This window comes from Cherax quadricarinatus, chromosome 11 (genome assembly GCF_038502225.1).
Source record: "Cherax quadricarinatus isolate ZL_2023a chromosome 11, ASM3850222v1, whole genome shotgun sequence".
Classification (NCBI taxonomy): domain Eukaryota; kingdom Metazoa; phylum Arthropoda; class Malacostraca; order Decapoda; family Parastacidae; genus Cherax; species Cherax quadricarinatus.
The window spans coordinates 39,579,672-39,601,233 of NC_091302.1; the positions used below are offsets into that span (position 1 = coordinate 39,579,672).

Below are 21,562 nucleotides of genomic sequence, written 5' to 3' on the forward strand. Positions count from 1 at the left end.
GAAATTAAAACTTCATCAGAGTACAAAACAAATTCCGGCCACGAAATAGAGCGAAAAACCAACGTCAAAGACCTGGGAGTGATCATATCAGAGGATCTCACCTTCAAGGACCATAACATTGTATCAATCGCATCTGCTAGAAAAATGACAGGATGGATAATGAAAACTTTCAAAACCAGGGATGCCAAGCCCATGATGACACTTGTGGAAAATACTGTATATATTTTCCAGAAATTCAGTATTTATATGTATATAGATGGCCATACTGTATTTAATAACATTTATGTCATAGAAAATGGGAAACTGAGCCTGGGGAGAAGAGTCACCATTGTTAATTTGAATTGGATACAGTGTTAGTGTAATGGGAAGGAATTTTCGTGCTCTAGAGGTTAAAATTGGGCTGACACCTCTCAAATAGGAGGCGAAATTGTTGGATGTGCATTCCTGCATAACTTGAGATATCAGGCGACAGGACAGGACAACTCCAGGAACCTCAGATAAGTCTGTTATGTTATAACTCTGGCCAGTTGTTATTTTCATGTATAGACAGTGAGGTTTCCTGAGTATGATACAACTTAATCTCCAGTTAAATTGGTGAGTGATTTTTAAGATATTCTCCTTCCTTTATGTAATTGTGCATATATATAACCATTTATTTTTAATATACAGTCCACAAATTTATATATTTACCAGCATTCCTGGTGATGTATATTTCATTTAATTAATAGGTCCAGAGCAACTTGTGGATATGACAGTGGTAGGTATCGAAGGGGGACATTTTTTGCGACCTAGGTGTCCCAAATTCCTACTTGTCTAACTGATAAATAATAATTATCTATGTTCATTTATTGTTATGTAAATAATGATACATTCAGATAAATGCAATTTTCCACAACACTCTTTAGGTCGCTTGTTCTACCTAGGCTGGAATATTGCTGCACACTAACAGCACCTTTCAAGGCAGGTGTGGAAAATAAATTCCCATAATTATACTGTATATATTTTTATAATGTAAATATACATGATTAATACATTACTGTTGTTCTAAATTGTATTTTAAATAGAACCAACTGAGTTCGCCCTGCGCCTGCGCGGATGTGTGGGGGAGAGAGGTCGAGTCAGGGCAGAGAGAGGCGGGAGTGTTTTGAATGGAGTGAGGAGGCTGTGAAAACATGGGACCAGGAAATTGGCGTTCACGGCGGCCTAAGGATTAATATAGGCCTCACTTCATAATAGGAAGTGTCGTTACTGTTCCTGGTGAAGAGTGAGGGAACGTGATTTACGTGACCACCGTAATAAAGTGGTAAAATGAGAGGATAATAGTAGGACCGGGGGTGACGGGTGCGCCGCCATGGAATGCGTCCAGGGGAAATTACCCGTGAGTTAATCCTCACTCATCGGTCTCAGATCTTAATGGAGTGACCTCTAATGTGTATAATAATTATGAGACGTTAAATCGTCTTGTGAATGGTAATGTAATCAGTGATAATAACATTAAGTTAAGAGAATGCGGGAAGTGAAATAAATTACCCTGCTCTGAGTGAACGCGTGGTCGTTCCGAGGATAGTGAAGTTTTATGGAATCACGACTTCTAAACCGGGACAAACCAACGGATACCTCGTCCTGCTGGAATAAGAACCGTGTCGGTGTAGCAGGACAATGAAATGAGATGGTGAATGGAGGAAATAAGGGGCATCAATCACCCACAGTTAAGTAACCTTTCTAGTTATAGCAGACTGATACTGGCCAGTTAGGTATGTTTTATAGGTTATGGGTGATCCAGCTACATCAAGTGACCACCAGAGAATATCTGGTAAGTGGTGGGATTATGTACAAATGTTTTTCCTTGATGGATGTATCCATGTGTAACCTACCCCCCCCCCCTTTTTTTCAGTTAAACTAATATAATCTATACAGTCCACAATTAATTAGTAGCGCCGTACTTGAGGGTGCTATCCAATTTGTACTGGTCTCGGATAGATAGGATAGATATGGATAAGATTGTGAGGGTCGAGGGGCCACCTGCAGTGACCAGAGGTGGTTAAGTTTTCTCACATGTCTACATGGGTGACTACGGTAAACAACATAGTTGTTGTCTCCCAATGAGATTACTCGTATGTATGTAATGTTGAGGTACGTACAAGTAATCACCCCTATAAAATTTTCCATAGCAGGTGAAATTGCTGACCTAGAAAATGTACAGAGAGCCTTCACGGCGCGCATAACGGAGATAAAACACCTCAATTACTGGGAGCGCTTGAAGTTCCTGAACCTGTACTCCCTGGAACGCAGGCGGGAGAGATATTTATTTATTTATTTATTTATTTATTTATTATAAATTTGTGCACACATACAGAGGTACAAAAAAAAATACAGATAAGAGCAGTATGCCAAAGCCACTTATACTATGCATAGCATTACGGGCTGGCTTAAAATTAACTTAAGATTAATTAAGCAATGATGAAGTCAGTGATAAAACATTAATGTAAACAGATTACTATAAAGCACAAGTGAGTATTACATAGACAGGTCATATGAAGGATTCTGTTAGGTAGTGTATTTAAAAAATAATAAAGTTAGATTGGGTTTTAGGTTTAACATTTATGTGATATAATTGTGAGAAACATTTAAGATATACAATTTATAAGGTTCAGTTATTCAGTATTTATTTGGTTTTGGGTGAGTAAGTGATCTTTGAGTAGAGACTTGAATTTATAAACAGGTAGTGTTTCTTTTATATTTACAGGTAATGAATTCCAGATTATAGGGCCTTTTATGTGCATTGAGTTTTTGCATAGTGTGAGATGAACACGAGGAACATCAAAGAGTGATCTGTGCCTTGTGTTATGGTCATGTGTTCTGTTGAGGTTGGCAAGGAGATGTTTGAGGGGAGGGTTAATATCAGAGTTAAGTGTTCTATGTATGTAATAGGTGCAGTAATAAGTATGGATGTTTTGTATGGTGAGTAGGTTTAGTGTATTGAATATTGGTGGAGTGTGCTGCCTGTAGTGAGAATTTGTTATCATTCTAACTGCAGCCTTTTGTTGGGTAATTAGTGGTCTGAGATGGTTAACTGTTGTTGAGCCCCATGCACAAATTCCATAGGTGAGATAGGGGTAAATAAGAGAGTGATATAGGGCCAGGAGGGCTGACTGTGGAACATAGTACCGTATCTTCGATAGTATGCCTACAGTCTTGGAAATTTTCTTAGAAATTTGTTGTATATGTGTATGAAATTTGAGTCTATTATCAAGGTGGATTCCTAAGAATTTTCCCTCTGTTAGCTTTGTGATAGGTGATCCGTTTATCATTATGTTAAGAGGGACATCTGTAGCTCTGTTACCAAACTGAATGAAGTAGGTTTTGTCAATGTTTAGTGTAAGTTTGTTAGTCCTCATCCAGGTAGATATTTTCTGTAATTCGGTATTTACAGTATTGGCTAGTGTGACTGGGCTCGGGTGAGAGAAGACATGATTATATACACCTGGAAAATCCTAGAGGGACTAGTACCGAACTTGCACACGAAAATCACTCACAACGAAAGCAAAAGACTTGGCAGACGATGCAACATCCCCCCAATGAAAAGCAGGGGTGTCACTAGCACGTTAAGAGACAATACAGTAAGTGTCAGGGGCCCGAGACTATTCAACTGCCTCCCAGCATACATAAGGGGGATTACCAATAGACCCCTGGCTGTCTTCAAGCAGGCGCTGGACAAGCACCTAAAGTCGGTACCTGACCAGCCGGGCTGTGGCTCGTACGTTGGATTGCGTGCAGCCAGCAGTAGCAGCCTGGTTGATCAGGCTCTGATCCACCAGGAGGCCTGGTCACAGACCAGGCCGCGGGGGCGTTGACCTCCGGAACTCTCTCCAGGTAAACTCCAAGTATATATATATATATATATATATATATATATATATATATATATATATATATATATATATATATATATATATATATATATATATATATATATATATATATATATCGTGCCGAATATGTAAAACTGGTCAATTAGCAAGAACTCATTTAAAATTAAGTCCTTTCTAAAATTTTCTCTTATACGTTTAAAGATATATTTTTTTCATTAATGTTGATGTAAAAAATTATAATTTTGCACCAAAAGGAACTTAGAAAACTTACCTAACCTTATTATAACAAAAACAATTTATTTTAGCCTAACCCAACTAAATATATTTTAGATTTGTTTACAATAATTTAATATTAAACAAACACAGTGAAATATATTTTTTTCGTTAGGTTCAGAATGATTTTGGCGAAATTATTGCATACACAAATTTTCACTTGTCCTATATGGCAAGATGAGCGTTGCTATTTAAGCCAAGATCGCAAGTTCTGCCTATTCGGCACGACATATCTTGCCGAATACGTATAACTTGTGATTTTGGTTTAAACAGCAATGCTCTTCTTGCCGAATAAGGCAAGTGAAAATTTGTGTATGCAATAATCTCGCAAAAATCATTCTAAACCTAAAGACAAAAATGTGTTTCATTGTGCTTGTTTATTATTAAATTATTGTAAGCTTATCTAAAATATAGTTGGTTGGATTAGGCTAAATTAAATTGCGTTTTTTATAATAAGGTTACGTAAGTTTTCTAAGATAATTTTGGTACAAAATTATTAATTCTTGCATTAACATAAATGAAAAAAAAATATTTATCTTTAAGCGTATAAGAGAAATTTTTTAGAAAGGACTTCATTTTAAATGAGTTCTTGTTAACTGACCAATTTTACCCATTCGGCACGACATTATATATGGGAAAATGATTGGCCGAGTTTTTCAGTTACTCGGGATCCTTTACCAGAGAAAAAAATGAAAGAATGAAAAGATCTTAACTGTAGCCTGTAGATCCATCTTTGTAATGTTAAAGTTATGGGAAGCGCTAAACTCACAGTGATCATATAACGCCTGGAGGAATGAGAGGCAATAAGGTTTAATACGTGTAAGGAAAGAACAGGTAAAATTTCTTTGATCAAGAGACCCTCGCCGACATCAAGGAACCAACCATCCTTCAGGGGACAAGGAAGGAGAGGGTACTTCCAGTTTCCTGGATCAAGAGCTTTAAACAGCTTCAAGATGATCCTCTTGAAGGGAATGTTTCTTGGGCTATTACTGAATGGTGGTCCTCGGCGAGACTCGGGCGAGTTAGTTAACGTTGGGTGTGGCTGTTGCATTAGGACATTCTGTTATTTTTTTTTTTTGGTGAAGTTGCTTTTACTCAAAATTCGATCTTTTTCTTTTATTAATTTTTTATTAAAAAAATATATAACAGTCTGCACATCATAATACCATCTCTAATGTAAACCCGCTCAGCATGTTTCAATTTAAATTATATTTCATCGCAGAGATCCAACGAGGAGCAACATTCTATTCCCGCCTTGTATTGCAGCCTCTGCGTCGCCTTCACCGTTGGACTGTACTTCCTGTGGTTGCTCTTCTACTTTAGTGGTCTGGTGGCTTATGCCGTCTACAGCGACTGTGACCCACTCACATCTGGCAGGATAAGTAAGCCTGACCAGATCTTGCCCATCCTGGTGATGGATAAGCTGAGCTCCTTACCCGGGGTACCGGGCATCTTCGTCGCTGCTGTATACGGTGGGGTACTCAGGTCAGACCTCACGTGTACCCGTAGTACTTACTGCATCATGGTCGTATCTGCGAATTCATGTCTACACTTGAATGAACCCCTCAAGGAAGGTTCCTTGATGTTGGTGAGGGGCTCTTGATTTAGGGAATTGGACCTGTGCTCCAGTTTCCCAAATTAAGCCTGAATGCCTTCCACATCCCCCCCCCAGGCGCTGTATAATCCTCTGGGTTTAGCGCTTCCCTCTTGATTATAATAATAATACACTTGAATGTGTGTGTGTATATATATATATATATATATATATATATATATATATATATATATATATATATATATAAATATATATATATGTATATATATATAATATATATATATATATATATATATATATATATATATATATATATATATATATATTTATATATATATATATATATATATATATATATATATATATATATATATATATATATATATATATATATATATGTATATATATATATATATGTATATATATAATATATATATATATATATATATATATATATATATATATATATATATATATATATATATATATATATATATATATATATATATATATATATATATATATATATATATATATATATATATATATATATATATATATATATATATATATATATATGTCGTGCCGAATATGTAAAACTGGTCAATTAGCAAGAACTCATTTAAAATTAAGTCCTTTCTGAAATTTTCTCTTATACGTTTAAAGATATATTTTTTTCATTGATGTTAATGTAAAAATTTTTAATTTTGCACCAAAAGAATCTTAGAAAACTTACCTAACCTTACTATAACAAGAACAATTTATTTTAGTCTAACCCAACTAAATATATTTTAGATTTGTTTACGATAATTTAAAACTAAACAAACACAGTGAAATATATTTTTTTCGTTAGGTTAAGAATGATTTTGACGAAATTATTGCATACACAAATTTTCGCTTGTCCTATATGGCAAGATGAGCGTTGCTCTTTAAGCCAAGATCGCAAGTTCTGCCTATTCGGCACGACATATATATATATATATATATATATATATATATATATATATATATATATATATATATATATATATATATATATATATATATATATATATATATATATATGTCGTGCCGAATAGGCAGAACTTGCGATCTTGGCTTAAAGAGCAACGGTCATCTTGCCATATAGGACAAGTGAAAATTTGTGTTTACCTGGAGTTTACCTGGAGAGAGTTTCGGGGGTCAACGCCCCCGCGGCCCGGTCTGTGACCAGGCCTCCTGGTGGATCAGCGCCTGATCAACCAGGCTGTTGCTGCTGGCTGCACGCAAACCAACGTACGAGCCACAGCCCGGCTGATCAGGAACTGACTTTAGGTGCTTGTCCAGTGCCAGCTTGAAGACTGCCAGGGGTCTGTTGGTAATCCCCCTTATGTGTGCTGGGAGGCAGTTGAAGAGTCTCGGGCCCCTGACACTTATTGTATGGTCTCTTAACGTGCTAGTGACACCCCTGCTTTTCATTGGGGGGATGGTGCATCGTCTGCCAAGTCTTTTGCTTTCGTAGTGAGTGATTTTCGTGTGCAAGTTCGGTACTAGTCCCTCTAGGATTTTCCAGGTGTATATAATCATGTATCTCTCCCTCCTGCGTTCCAGGGAATACAGGTTTAGAAACCTCAAGCGCTCCCAGTAATTGAGGTGTTTTATCTCCGTTATGCGCGCCGTGAAAGTTCTCTGTACATTTTCTAGGTCGGCAATTTCACCTGCCTTGAAAGGTGCTGTTAGAGTGCAGCAATATTCCAGCCTAGATAGAACAAGTGACCTGAAGAGTGTCATCATGGGCTTGGCCTCCCTAGTTTTGAAGGTTCTCATTATCCATCCTGTCATTTTTCTAGCAATAATTTCGCCAAGATCATTCTGAACCTAACGAAAAAAATATATTTCACTGTGTTTGTTTAGTATTAAATTATTGTAAACAAATCTAAAATATATTTAGATGGGTTAGACTAAAATAAATTGCTCTTGTTATAATAAGGTTAGGTAAGTTTTCTAAGATTCTTTTGGTGCAAAATTAAATTTTTTTACATTAACATAAATGAAAAAAATATATCTTTAAACGTATAAGAGAATTTTTTTAGAAATCACTTAATTTTAAATGAGTTCTTGCTAATTGACCAGTTTTACATATTCGGCACGACACACACACACACACACACACACACACACACACACACACACATATATATATATATATATATATATATATATATATATATATATATATATATATATATATATATATATATTGTGGGACCCATAGCCTCGGAGAAGTGGATAAAAAGGCTTCAAGGAAGAATATTTGGATTTCTTCCTGAAGCCGTTTGAATATTCCACTTCCCCTACCACCCCATCTTTTGATATATATATATATTTTTTTTACTAATAGGTATATTTTATTACATAATATGGTACAGAAGATTTAAGAGATACATTGTTGATATAAAGGTGGCATATACGGTACATGTTGTTACGTGTGTATCACCGATTATAAGGCGAAAATCTCATCCAGCTCCTCAGAGCTGGGGCGTGTGCCCAAAATACAGCAGGCATTACCCCTTTGAACAGCCGCACTGAGCCGCTGGAACAGAAAACTAGCTGCCCTGGGATCCCTAGTTACCCTGATGAGTCTTTTTCCCAGCTCCTTAAGGAATTTAGATGCACTCTTTCCCCATGAGCCAAGGGTCTCTGAGCCTATGGGAACAAACATATAATGATGGGCAAGTTCTCCATATTTTCTAGACTTTTGGGACTCCCTGAAGCTGGCAGCTGCCCCTCCTTCTTCCCTGGTGTATTGGAGATAGGTATTAGCCAAGGTAGATGCATATATATATATATATATATATATATATATATATATATATATATATATATATATATATATATATATATATATATAATATATATATATAATATATATATATATATATATATATATATATATATATATATATATATATATATATATATAATATATATATATAGTATATACATACAACTGACTGTTTGCATGTGTGAACCTGAATGTATGCATCTAAATGTATGCATGTGTATACCAGAATGTAAAATATAGACACCTAAACTTGCACGTGTATACCTGAGTTCATGCATGTTTGTACTTGGTAAAGCTTGTGTGCACCAGACAGCGCAGGTATATACCTGAATGTAGGCATGAATTACTTTTTTTTTGAAGTATTGATCAGACACGCCAATTTTATTTTAAATTATTTTACATGTAAATATACTTTTTTGTGAATTAACACGTGTATAATTTATTTCAACTAGACGTATTTCAGTAGCTTTACGATCCGAGAAAGGTGTTGCTATATTGCATAACCCTAGTCCCCGGTACCTTGATGCATGCGAAAGGCATAAATAGAAAATTTCGAACATAATATATTGGACAAATAGTACTATAATTGGAGAAGTGTTGTTTTATTAATTTGACTAAATAAACATTGAAATGATGAATTTCAAATTCCATTTGCTTTCATGATTAGGATAATACAAGTTTACTATTTTCACAGAAATTGGTCGTTTTCGTGTTGAAAAACTCCTCAATATTGAAAGAAAAGTGAATATGATGTCAGGCGTTTCAACATTACATTAAGCTGGATAGCCTTACAAGGGAGAGCGGTGCCTTGATGAGTGAATAGCATTTGATCCAGGGCACTTCCATCTACTCTCATATTTTTGGATCATATCTCAATACCTAGGAGCTACATGAGGAGCCCTTCCCCATAAGCATATAATAATAAGTCAGATCATTGAAAAAAAGTTATATATAATACCATTTCTCTACACAGTTCCTTCTCAAGCTATGGTAACTCACTGGCCTGTTTGATCTGGGAAGACTTCTTAAAGGACTCTAGTTACTTCAAGGACAAGAGTGAGAAAACTGCAACCAATATCCTCAAATTACTCTGTAAGTTTTATTATACACGCACACACAAACGTACACAAAAACAACTCGAATAGATTTTTTTAACTATTATTTAAACTCGTTTGGCTTAATAACTGCTCAATAAGACTTCAAATCAATCGGGTTAGGTTAGGTAAGGTTTATCAGGAAACAGGATAAGTATTTCCTGACGCGGGTCTTTGTCATATGATGACCAGCCGCTGGAGCTTCTGGTCATCTGACCGGGTCTTTTCCCTGGCTTAAAATGATCCACCCCTTTAAAGATTATGGCTTTGATTTATTCAAACTTGACTATGGTTTTACACAATTTCTTTCACCAGCTGTCATAGGTGGAGCAATAGGCGTGGCATTGGGACTGGTGGCTGGGATGCTGGGCAACATCTTGCAAGTGGCGCTTAGCTTAAATGGGGCTTTATATGGTCCTATGGCTGGGGTCTTTCTGGCAGGAATCTGTACACCCTGGGTCAACGCCAAGGTAAAATAAAAGTAAAACTTTTTGTAAATGTTGATGACGCTTATGATAATTTATGTAATTTATGCAGTTGTATTTATGTATACCTGTACCTGAATAAATTTGCTTACAATGTATGTAAAATTCAGCGAGGTAAAAAAAAAATGTTACAGGAAGGAAAACAGTAAACTATACTTAAAAAAATTCTTAGAAAGAATATAAGGACAAAAAACAAGGAAAAGCTGCAATAGGCCTACTAGCCCATGCTAGTCAGGTCTAATCTAGAAAGCTCATGAAGGCTTATTACGTAAACATATCACTTAGAAATTCATTTGACTACCGCCCATGGGATGGGTATGGGGTGCATAATAAATTATCGCGGCGGAGCTCTAAACCCGTAGGGAATAACCTCCTGTGGGGGGAATGGAAGGTATTCAGCCTCAATTCAGGGAACTGGAGCACAGATCCAATTCTCTAGGTCAAGAGTCCCTCACCAGCGTCAAGGAACCTCCCTTGAAGGGGGGTGCATAATAGAGATGTTAAACTTAATCTAAAATTTCTTGAGAGTCACACAGGTCCAAACAACCTCCCTTAACTACTGGTCTATTTAGGCTGTATAGGACTATATACTTTATATATGTAAATATGAAAGGACTAATAGAAATATAATAAGTGTCATATAGCTGTGTTAACTTGTTGATTAACAGCTTCCCCCCCCCAAAAAAAAGCGAGATTAAGAACGTATCAATTGATATTATTATTATAATCAAGGGGAAGCGCTAAACCCGTAGGATTATACAGCGCCCAGGGGAGGGGGGATGTGGAAGGCATTCAGGCTTAATTCGGGGAACTGGAACACAGATCCAATTCCCTAAATCAAGAGCCCCTCACCAACATCAAGGAACCTTCCATGAGGGGTATCAATTGATAGTAGTTGCCAGGCTCACTAGCAGAAATTATTTTTTTCTTTCCATTTGGGTAAACTAAGTTATTTTATACTATGCACATTGGTACATACAAGGGTTCAATAGGTTGCTAGGCTAGTTTTGGTGCAAAATCACAAACGGCATATCAATACTTTGTATGCCTTCAGTTAACTGTTTTCCTTGGCTGGTTCGAATCTTCGGGTGATTTTGTTATTTGTTATAGACAAAGACGAAGATTTATTTCTACATGTTACAGTGTTTGCACAGAGATGGGTAGCATTTAGTTGTGCATGTAGAAAGTCCATGGTTATGCAGATTATTATTATAATCAGAGAAAGCGCTAAACCGACAAGGGTCATACAGCGCTGCGGGGCAGAATGTAGTGCGAAGGTTATAATCAGCTAGGTGGAACGGGGATCATTAAGTTTATTCAGGTATACACAAATACAGTTACATAGGATTATCATACATAGCAGCATATGTGAAGAGAACCTGGGATAACCCAAAAAAGTCAGACAGAGTGACTTATTTCCATTGGGGTCCTTTTACCTTATTATAATATAAAGGTTATAATATTTTCTTATTATTCTATAATGAAGATAACATCTTATTATCATACTAAAAAGACTATCTACTACACGAGGGTCATTAAGACTATCTACAATACGAGGGTCATTAAGACTATCTACAATACGAGGGTCATTACTAGGAATAAGGTAAAATTTACACGTATGTTAGCTAAAAAATATTATTATTATTATTATAATCAAGGGGGAAGCACTAAACCCATAGGATTATACAGTTCTTGGGGGAGGGATGGAAGGTATTCAGGTTTAACTCAGGGAACTGGAGCACAGATCCAGTTCCCTAGATCAAGAGCCCCTCACCAGCATCAAGGAACCTTCCTTGAGGGGAGCTAAAAAATAGAAAATCATTCCCCTCCCTTTCTGTAGCTAAATTCATCAGACACCTTTTGGCACTCTTTTTGAACTGGTTCATGCTATGACTGGCTTTGACATGTGCGGGTAGTCTGTTCCATTCCTTTATTGCTGTACAATAAAAGGTGTTTGAAGCCTGGCCAATGACTGTGGGTACTACAAAGTTGTGCTCTCTCCCCCTAGTACTATGATTGCTTTGGTTCCCAACCTTGACAAAATTGACAGCAAGATATTCTGGACACTGTTTGTGAGCAATTTTATAAACATGATCTAGCTTCAGTTGTTTTACTCTGTCTTCAACATTCAGCATATCCAACTGCTGTAATTCATCCTGGCCGACATGTTCTCTTGGTCCCAGCCCCAGGATGAATCTTACGATTTTGTTCTGGGTGATTTACAGTCTATCTTTCAGTTTTTTTTGTCAAGGCAGAGTACCATGAAGAGCAAGCGTAATCCATATGGCATTGTACAAGGGCTAGACATAGGGTCCTGCGTGCCTCAGTAGGTAGACACTGTGCTTGTCTATACAGGAACTTCAGTCTGGCATTCGCTTTCTTTACTACACTGTTCCCTATCAATTCTCCTGACATGCATGGGTCAAAGGGGATTCCCAGATATTTTACTGATGAAACCAAAGTGATGGGCTCCCCATTACACTGGACATTAAAATTATTTACCCTTCTCAGTTTATGTTTCGTGCCAAAGAGAATGGCTTCAGTTTTCCCGAGGTGTAATGATAATTTGTTGTCTACTAAAGATTTGCTGCAGGACTCCAGTTCCAGTGTTAAAACATTAGCTATATCTTGTGGGTCTTTACCTGACACTAACAGGTCACTGTCATCTGCATACAGTAGGAGCTTGCACTTGACACTGATAGGCATGTCATTGACATAACATAAGAATAATAAGGGACCCAGAATACTACCTTAGGGAACTCCACATGTTATCGGCAGGGGTTCTGATTCCGTTTTGTTGATTTTGACTATTTGTCTCCTGTTGCTAAGGTAGGACTTAAACAAGTCTACAGAACCTATACCGATAGCTTGAAGTTTCTTACATAATATATTGTGGTTGACAGTATCGAAGGCCTTTTGCAGGTCTAAGGTTACCATACCTATGAGGTTCCCCTTTGACATTTCAGTTCTCAGGTAATCCATCAGATTAATTAGGGAGGTGTCGGTTGAGTAGGATCTTCTAAAGCCCGATTGATAGCTATGGAGAATGTTATTATTATTATTATTATAATCAAAAAGAAGCGCTAAGCCACAAGGGCTATACAGCGCTGCTATAGAGAATGTTGTTGTCATTAAGGTACTTAACTACTTGAGAGTACACCGCCCTCTCTAGAATTTTAGATATTATACTGAGTATACTAACAGGCCTATAGTTGCTGACATCAGACCTACTATTTTTCTTGAAGATAGGAGTAACTTTGGCCTCCTTGAACCCCTCCGGTACGGTATTAGTGGCGATTGATAGATTTATTATGTGAGCAATAGGGATTGACAGTTCAGAAGCACCATCTTTTAGGAACTTAGACGGGATGTTATGAGGGCCTGTGTTCTTAGTTGGGTTTAACCTGCTTAGTTCTTTTTGAATAAAGTCATGAGATACACTTACTAGTTGACAACTGTTTGGGGTTACCCCTTTATTGGTATAGTATGTTTGAAACTTATCAGAGACTGTGTTAAAGGTATTTGATGCAGCTGGCAGTTTACTTACTAGTGTTGATGCAGCAGATGTGTAGTAGGAATTAAAGCAATTTGCCACCTTAGATGTTTCGTGGCATACCTCATTATCGATAGTGAGTACTATGTTAGACCTATCTACTGGCTTATGGCTATACCCCAACTGTTTTAGTTGTTGCCAGAGCTTTCTGGGGTTATGCTTATACTCTTCAATTTTTGCTCCTTTTATAAGTCTCTGTACTCTGTTCCTCACCCTTTGGAACTCATTTAGTGCTGCAATATCCAGCTGGTCTCTGAATTTCACATTATCTAATATTTCAGTAGTCATCCAGGGTTCAGTTCTTCGTTTAATCCTATCCTCTTTAACTGGTGTAATATTATCAAGGATGGTAGTGAACATTGTTTTGAGTTTTTCCCAGGCATCGTTTACGTCCATGCAACTTGTCACAATTGTGTAGCCTATTTACCAGTGTTTCTTTACTGTAGTTTCTAGTTGACCTTATTTTTATTGTCCTGTGTAGGCCTATCCTATCCCTAGTGATTTTCCTGGTGCAGTAAATGATGAAATGATCACTGAGACCTGTGGTAATGATGCCTGACTGAGTAATGTTCTCAGCGCGGTTACAAAGTGGTCAGTTAGGGTGGCTGAGAACTGTGTGATCCGGGTTGGTGTATTAATTAGTTGAGTGTAGCTATTTAAACCTAGAATTTGCTTCTACCTTTTGCATAGCCCGTTATTTTGCTGCTGAAAACAGATATCGAAGTCGCCCAGTATTACTGTCTCGCAATTGTTTTCAAGTCCGGACAATACTCTGGAAAAGTCTTCTAAGAACTGGTCCTGGGTGGGAGGGCGGTAACTAGTTCCTACTAAGATGGGTTTGGTCTTGGGAAGCAGCACTTCAAACCATAGAATCTCCAGTTTATTATTTAAATCAGGTCTTGGGTTGTAAGCTAAGTCAGAGGTAAGGGAAGAAAAGGGAAGGGATGGAAGGGATGCTAAGCGTTATGTGTCAAAGTTCATATAATAAGGCAGTTGCTGACAAAAAGTAAAAAAAGTGCTTGTAAGTCAAAGGTGGGGTCGTCTGCAAGTAGAGAAGATAAAGTAAGAGTGGTAGGGCGGTGGCGGCGTTGGAGGTAAATCCTGCGAGCTCGCTGGTAAATCGGGCAATCAACAAGGAAATGAAGAACTGAAACAGGGACCCGACAAGCCACAGAGAGAGGAACAGAGCGTCTATCCATGAGATACCCATGGGTAAGGTGTGTACAACCAATGCAGAGCCGAGAGAGCGCAGTCTCCCAAGAACGGCAACGGTGGTAGCAAGATGGCCACAAACCTAAATGGTTTAATAGAGCGCAATTTGTTACAGGGTATGCCCGACCACCATTGTTGCCAACGGCAGCAGAGACGGGCAGAGATGACTGGAAAATAGCCCCTGTATGGAATACCCCTATAAGAAACCGGGAGATCATGCACCGCTGACCGTGCAGCAGCATCTGCTTGCTAATTGCCCTGCACACCAACGTGACCAGGGACCCAGCAGAAAACGACATCTTTATTCTTGCTAGCCACATAGTGCAACCATTGTTGAATATGGAGGACTAATGGATGAGGGGAGTCGAATTGTTTAATGGCTTGTAAAGCACTGAGGGAATCCAAAATGATCACGAACGTCAAAGGAGACATGTAATACGAAGAAGCGTTACGAAGATGGCATATAACTCTGCAGTAAAAACACTGAGTCCAACAAGTGGCCTCGGACAACACCATCAGGGAAAACTGCCGCGAACCCAACACCATCAGCAGATTTAGAACCATCTGTATACACAGCAATGGCATGAGCATGTGACCGGAAGTGTTCGAGAAAAAGAGGGCGAGTAGCAGGCGTAGGTAAGAAAGCTTTGGCTCACAGCAGTGGGGGAAGAGACATGAACTGTCAGAACTTCCTAAGGGGGAAGGGAAAAGGCAGACAGTAAATGAATGTACAAGGGAAGGCAACTTTAGAGAAGATCGGAGTGAATGCATAGAGAAAACGGTCAGAGTAGGCAGGGGCGTCGAATAAACAGTGGGTTCTTACTAATGTCTGAGACTAACCTATACATGAAAGGAACATGAAGATCATGAGCACGGACAAAATAACGAAGCCAATGAACATCATGACGATCAACCAGGGAAGGAACATTCACTTCTGCATAGAGGCTTTCAACTGGGGATGAACGAAAGGCACCAAGGTACAGACGGAGACCTTGGTGGTGAATGGGATCAAACTTAGAAAAAGTTGTGGGAGAGGCCGCAGAATAGACTTAGTCACCATGATCTAGCTTGGACAAGACTAGAGTGGAATGCAAACAGAGGAGAGTGCGACGATCTGCTCCCCATGAACGATGTGCGAGAACCTAAGGAGATTTAGCCGACCATGGCAAGTTGTCTTCAAAGAAGAAATGTGGTCTCCACGTCAGCCGGCGATCAAAAAGCAGGCCAAGAAACTTGACCGTATCACATGCTGGAATACGCGAGCCATGTAAGTATAATGGACTGTCCAGAATCAGCAGACGTCTAGTGAAGGTAATGAATCGGGTTTTTGTACTAGAAAATTTAAAGCCATGACAAGTGGTCCAATGGGAGACTCGGTCTATCACAACCTGAAGGGAGGCTGCTACTAGTCGACAGTCAGTACCCTGAGTAAGCTATTACCTGGAGTTTACCTGGAGAGAGTTCCGGGGGTCAACGCCCCCGCGGCCCGGTCTGTGACCAGGCCTCCTGGTGGATCAGAGCCTGATCAACCAGGCTGTTGCTGCTGGCTGCATGCAAACCAACGTACGAGCCACAGCCCGGCTGGTCAGGAACCGACTTTAGGTGCTTGTCCAGTGCCAGCTTGAAGACTGCCAGGGGTCTGTTGGTAATCCCCCTTATGTATGCTGGGAGGCAGTTGAACAGTCATCAACATAAAGTGACGACCAAATATGCAAAGGAAGAACAGAAGGCAGGTCATTTATAGCTAAGAGAAAAAGAGTACTGTTGAGGAAAGCGAGGCACCAATACAGACCCGAAAATGTCTATCGGACAAGAAAGCAGCGATGAAGTTTGGTAGATTAGTGCAGAGGCCTAAGGCGTGGGCTTGGGCAAGAATGTTATATCTCCAAGTGGTGTCATATGCCATGTATCTAAGTGGAGCAAGGGGTCTTTGTGAGAGCCACACTGGCGAGGGAAAAGGCTATTGTGAGTGTCTAAGAACCACATCAGATGTCTATTCAAAAATCGTTCCATCACCATGCAGACCACAATGGTCAGGGCAATAGGACGATAGTGAGAGGTGTTAAGCCCCGAGGTGCCCGGTTTGCGAAACAGTAGTACAATAGCCGATTTCCATTGATGAGGGAGAACCTCTCGCTCCCAAATAAGATTAAAAGGACGTAAAAGAACGGGAAGGGCCATAGAATGGAGATGTTGTAGCATACCGATGTGGATATCATCAGGTCCCATTGCAGACGGCTGGCAAATGGAAAGTGTGGACTCCAATTCTAGGCGAGTAAAAGGTACGTTATAAGACTCCAATCCATCGGAGGAGAAATCTAAGAGCAACTGCTCTTTGGTAGGCTTAGACACAAGAAATGAGGGAGAGGTGAAGCCCTCAGGAGATACGGACAATATAATTCCCGATTTCTGTGGCCACTTCTAGAGGTTCTGCAACATCAACCCCAGCAACCTGCAAAACGGGGAGCTGGGTCTGGAATGCACTTACCACACAATTTCCGCACCTTTTTCCAAATTGCGCATGTAAGGGAAGACGAGGTAATGGTAAACATGTAGTCTCGTCAACAAGCGTGTTTAGTGTTGAGGGTGATGAAGCAAGCAACTGCCCTTGCCCACTTAAAATCCAACAGATGCTTCATTGTATGATTATATTGATAACAGCCCCACGCAGCATGTTTTAAATCCACCGCATGGGCGCATATAGGAGACCACCAAGGTACACGTCTGAGAATGCCTTCCTGAGGTCTGGGGGATAGAATGCGTCGCCGCAGTTAGGACTAAGGTCGAAAATTGGTGCGCAAGTTCATCAATAGATGAAGAAAGGGGGTCCTCGCAACAGGCGGTAAGATGGGAGTATAAGTCCCAGTCTGCTCGAGCAAATTGTCAACAAGGGCTATAAACGGTCGGGTATATGTAGTAGAAGTAAGAAAGATAGGAAAGTGATCACTATCATGTAAATCTGGAAGAACAGACCATGTGAAATCAAGTGCAATGGGCGAGGAACAGATAGAAAGATCAGTGTTGGAGAGAGAAAGATCAGTGTTGGAGAGAGACTGAGTGTGAGTCAAAATGGGTAGAAGCAATTGTATTTAAAACATGAAGAGGATGAGAAGCGAGATGGTGAGCGTTAAAATTACCCAACAACAAGATGGGTGGCAGTAGAGAAGAAATTAAAAACGTGGTATCAGAGATACAGAATGCACGGGAGGGAGAAAGATAAAGAAAGCAAACTGTAAACCATCTGTGTAAATAAATATGAGCTGCAGTATAATGCAGCAGCGAACGAACAAAAACTTGTTGAAACGGTATATCAACGCACACAAGAAGTACACTTTTATTAAATGATTCGTCAGGTAAAGGATCGGAAGAATGTAACAGCACATAGCCCAAAATGGGGCGAATGACAGCAGAATGAATTTTGGGCTCTTGCAACCCAACACATACTGCGGAAGCAACACTTGGAGTTCTCCTCGACTGCCCCTACGGCCAAGAATATTCCATTGTAAGAAAGACATTATGTACAGAAATAAAATTGGCAACAATAAGAAACAATAAAACCTATGGGCTTTCAGGATTTGTAAAGTCAACATGTGGGGGCAAAGGTAAGCGTGTAAGCAAAGAAGAATTAGAATGTTGCGGAGTAATAGATTGTTGTGAGGGTTGTGAAATAGAAGGGGTAGAAGGAGGCGCGATGGTGTCCATCGGGGGTGTCGTCTCCGCAGTATAGCTGGAGACAGCATCTAACGTCTCAGTTGTTAAGGAAGCTGAGGATGCCATGATGCCAGAGACAGGAGAGGCATTGTAAGTGAAGGTCAGAGTAACTATGGAGGCAACCAAAGAGGTCTGAGGGGGGGGGGGCAGGGAGTATGAAACTGGAGATGCGTTGGCCGGGGTAGAAGAGGCCTGCAGTGTAACAGGAAAGGAAGGAGGTTGGAGGGTAACTATGGAGGAAAACGGGGGAAAGAGGGGACTACACGAGGAGAGTGAACCTCCACCTTCATGTGAGAGCTGGAAAGGGGGTGAGAACTAGGCTCCAAGGTAGAAGATAGACTGTGTACAGGTGATGGATGCGAAGAAAGTGTAGGTCTGTGAGGTCTTGTAGACTGAGAAGCAAGCAAGCGAGATGAAGAAATAAAAGTAGGAAGTGGTGCAGAGGTAGGAGTGTCAGAGGATAAAACTTCAAAAGAATTAAAAGCTGGGGCAACCCTGGAAGATATGGATGCAGAGGCATTGAGAAGCGGGAGGACTGTCGAGGTTGGAGGTCTTCAGGCTACCCGAGCATACGGGACACGAGGAAGTTTACCTTGAAGGTGGAGCTGAGAGACAGCCATAGTGTAAGGCCCTCACATTCCTTAGGATGACGGATCTCTCGTTCATTACGATAAACCTGGCAATGGCGTGAAAAGGAAGGATGAGGTTCCTTGTAATTGAGACAAGAGGGAAGAAGACTACAAGATGTATTGGAATGATCTGCTGCACTGCAGACCTGGCATTCTGCTGCAGATCTGCAGTATTTAGTGGGGTGCCCAAAACGCCAGCAATTACGATACTGTTGGGGAGTGGGAACTACTTGACGGACCTCTAGGCGATGTCCCACAATAAAGACAGAGGACGTAAGTTCACAGCAGTTAAAGGTTAAACGAGCGATGTTACTAGGAAAGCGCCTCTGCCCACGAGCGGGCAGGATGTATGTATCTTCTTTAAGAATAGGGAGGTTCTGAAGGGCTAACTGTTCTAAAATATCCTCGCTGCAAGACAAAAAAAATCACTCCGTACAACGGTACACAGTAAGACCACAGTACCACTGCAAGAATTAAGAGTAGCATGCTTACGAATGGTGACTGGTATGTTATCTATGAAAGTGACTCAGGAGAGAGCATGAGCTTGCTCTGAATTCTGTACTGTTACGATACATGCACCACTTTGAAGAGCGTGGAAGGATATATTTTGGCCAACGTGCCGTAAAAGAATTTTACCAATTCCATGATCAGAAAGATAATTGGTTTGAGACATCGTCTGTAAAGAAAAGAATTTTGTCCATCGTGTACTCGTTAGCCTGGTACGCAAAGATAGCGAGTGTTGCATAGGTCGTTTATGAGCAGTCATCGACGAACTGTCGTGAGTAGGTTGTCTTGGACGTTTAGTAGTACCACGGGCAGTCTGACCTGAGGGAGGTGGGCAATTCGAAAACCGTCGCACCGTATTTGGGAAAGTTGGATGCATTGTGAAAGGCATGCTAGAAGCAGGGGCATGAACAAAAATGGGTGACACCACAGCACCTGAAGCAGGTGACAGTGTCACCAGCAGAAGGTATGGGGGTATGAGAAGAGTCGAAAGAATGGACGGATAATGAAGCCGGGTCAGAACAGGGTGTGGGATGAGAAAGGGGTCTGGGAGGAGGAAGGGTTTCACTGGGCGAAGACTCCATAATAAAGGTGATTCTTCTGTGATATCTCCTTTCTTGTTATTTAAAAAAAAATAGAAAGAAAAAAAAAGAGGGACAGTGGAGGAACAGTCTCTATTAGGCATGGAGGGGCTGAAAGCTCCTCCCTTCATCCGAGAGGGTCTCAAGCCCACCGGTAGTGAAGATGCAGTGTGGAACCCGTGCCATTCCCTACCCTTCATGCCAGTAAACCAGTACTGACAGGCATCTTCTGGAGATACACCCATTACCCGAAGGGCACCCCGCCCACTTTCCGGAAATCTGGGAAGGGAGCAGGGCACCTTCAGACAATTCAGATTCCATGGCAAACCACACCACCCCAGAGGGACCCCATGGAGTGGGACGAACCCCAGCATGCCACCCCCTACCTAGAAACTTTAATGCCAGAAGGGAGGACCCCAGAGGCTACAAACGGGACAGGAAACAAGGGGAGGAAAGGGGAAAAAGGGGGGGATGGGATAGGGAAGGGAGGATTGGGGGGTAATTAGGTTCGGTCGCAGGAAGAAGACCAAAAGATCCAATTTTTCAGACTGATAGCCTCTTTACTGGTACAGGGAGTCCCCCTTAAAGAGGATGGTTATGCAGAACATTTCGGGAAATAAGTTTTTTTAATGGATAAATTATATAATGCAAATTTAAGGATGCTACAAGTATACGTTCATTACCACACTTTTATTAAAATAAGTGATCGTAATTTTTAAGTTAAACATTACAGGGTGCCACTATGGGTTGCCTACTGTCTGTAATATACACCAGCTGGATGGTGGGTGGAAGCTTCATGTATGGTAGAGGATCTCCAGTACCACTGCCACTCTCCACAGAACACTGTGGGATGAACATGTGGCCTCCTATCAACCATTCCCACGTTGCCTTCAACACCAGTTTAGTATCTGTTACTGAAATAGACAATGCCACAACGATTCCTGGGTTAGTGCCTCAAATTTTATGTATCCAACATCCCTTTTTAAACGCCAAACTTAATTTATCTTATCACCTGGCAACCTAACCGAAGAAAAAGACAAAGGTTACAAAACAAGCTTTTATTATGACACTATTGTCCCAGTAAATTAATAGGATAACTGACCTATTGGCACACTAGGTTCAGTAAAGCAGCATGCAACCTGTTCACCATATTTAAGGATAATTCCCAAATGTGGGCGTTTTGGGATTAAATTAAATTCTAAGACTCTAAAGTGTGTATATACAGTATACCGATACATACCCCTCTATGTTTACATGCACTGTTGCTCA

The 21,562-nt window shown here is 40.0% G+C and overlaps 1 protein-coding gene across 1 annotated transcript in view; it reads left to right on the forward strand.

Annotated features, from left to right (window-relative positions):
- The window catches only part of LOC128687468 (sodium-coupled monocarboxylate transporter 1-like), a 79,042-nt gene that overhangs the window by 34,095 nt on the left and 23,385 nt on the right, over positions 1 to 21,562 (forward strand). Inside the window, exons 7-10 of the mRNA XM_070084024.1 lie at positions 5,412 to 5,630; positions 9,498 to 9,616; positions 9,934 to 10,088; positions 21,027 to 21,238. Coding sequence (XP_069940125.1) covers positions 5,412 to 5,630; positions 9,498 to 9,616; positions 9,934 to 10,088; positions 21,027 to 21,238 — 705 coding nt within the window. The remainder of the gene's footprint in view (positions 1 to 5,411; positions 5,631 to 9,497; positions 9,617 to 9,933; positions 10,089 to 21,026; positions 21,239 to 21,562) is intronic.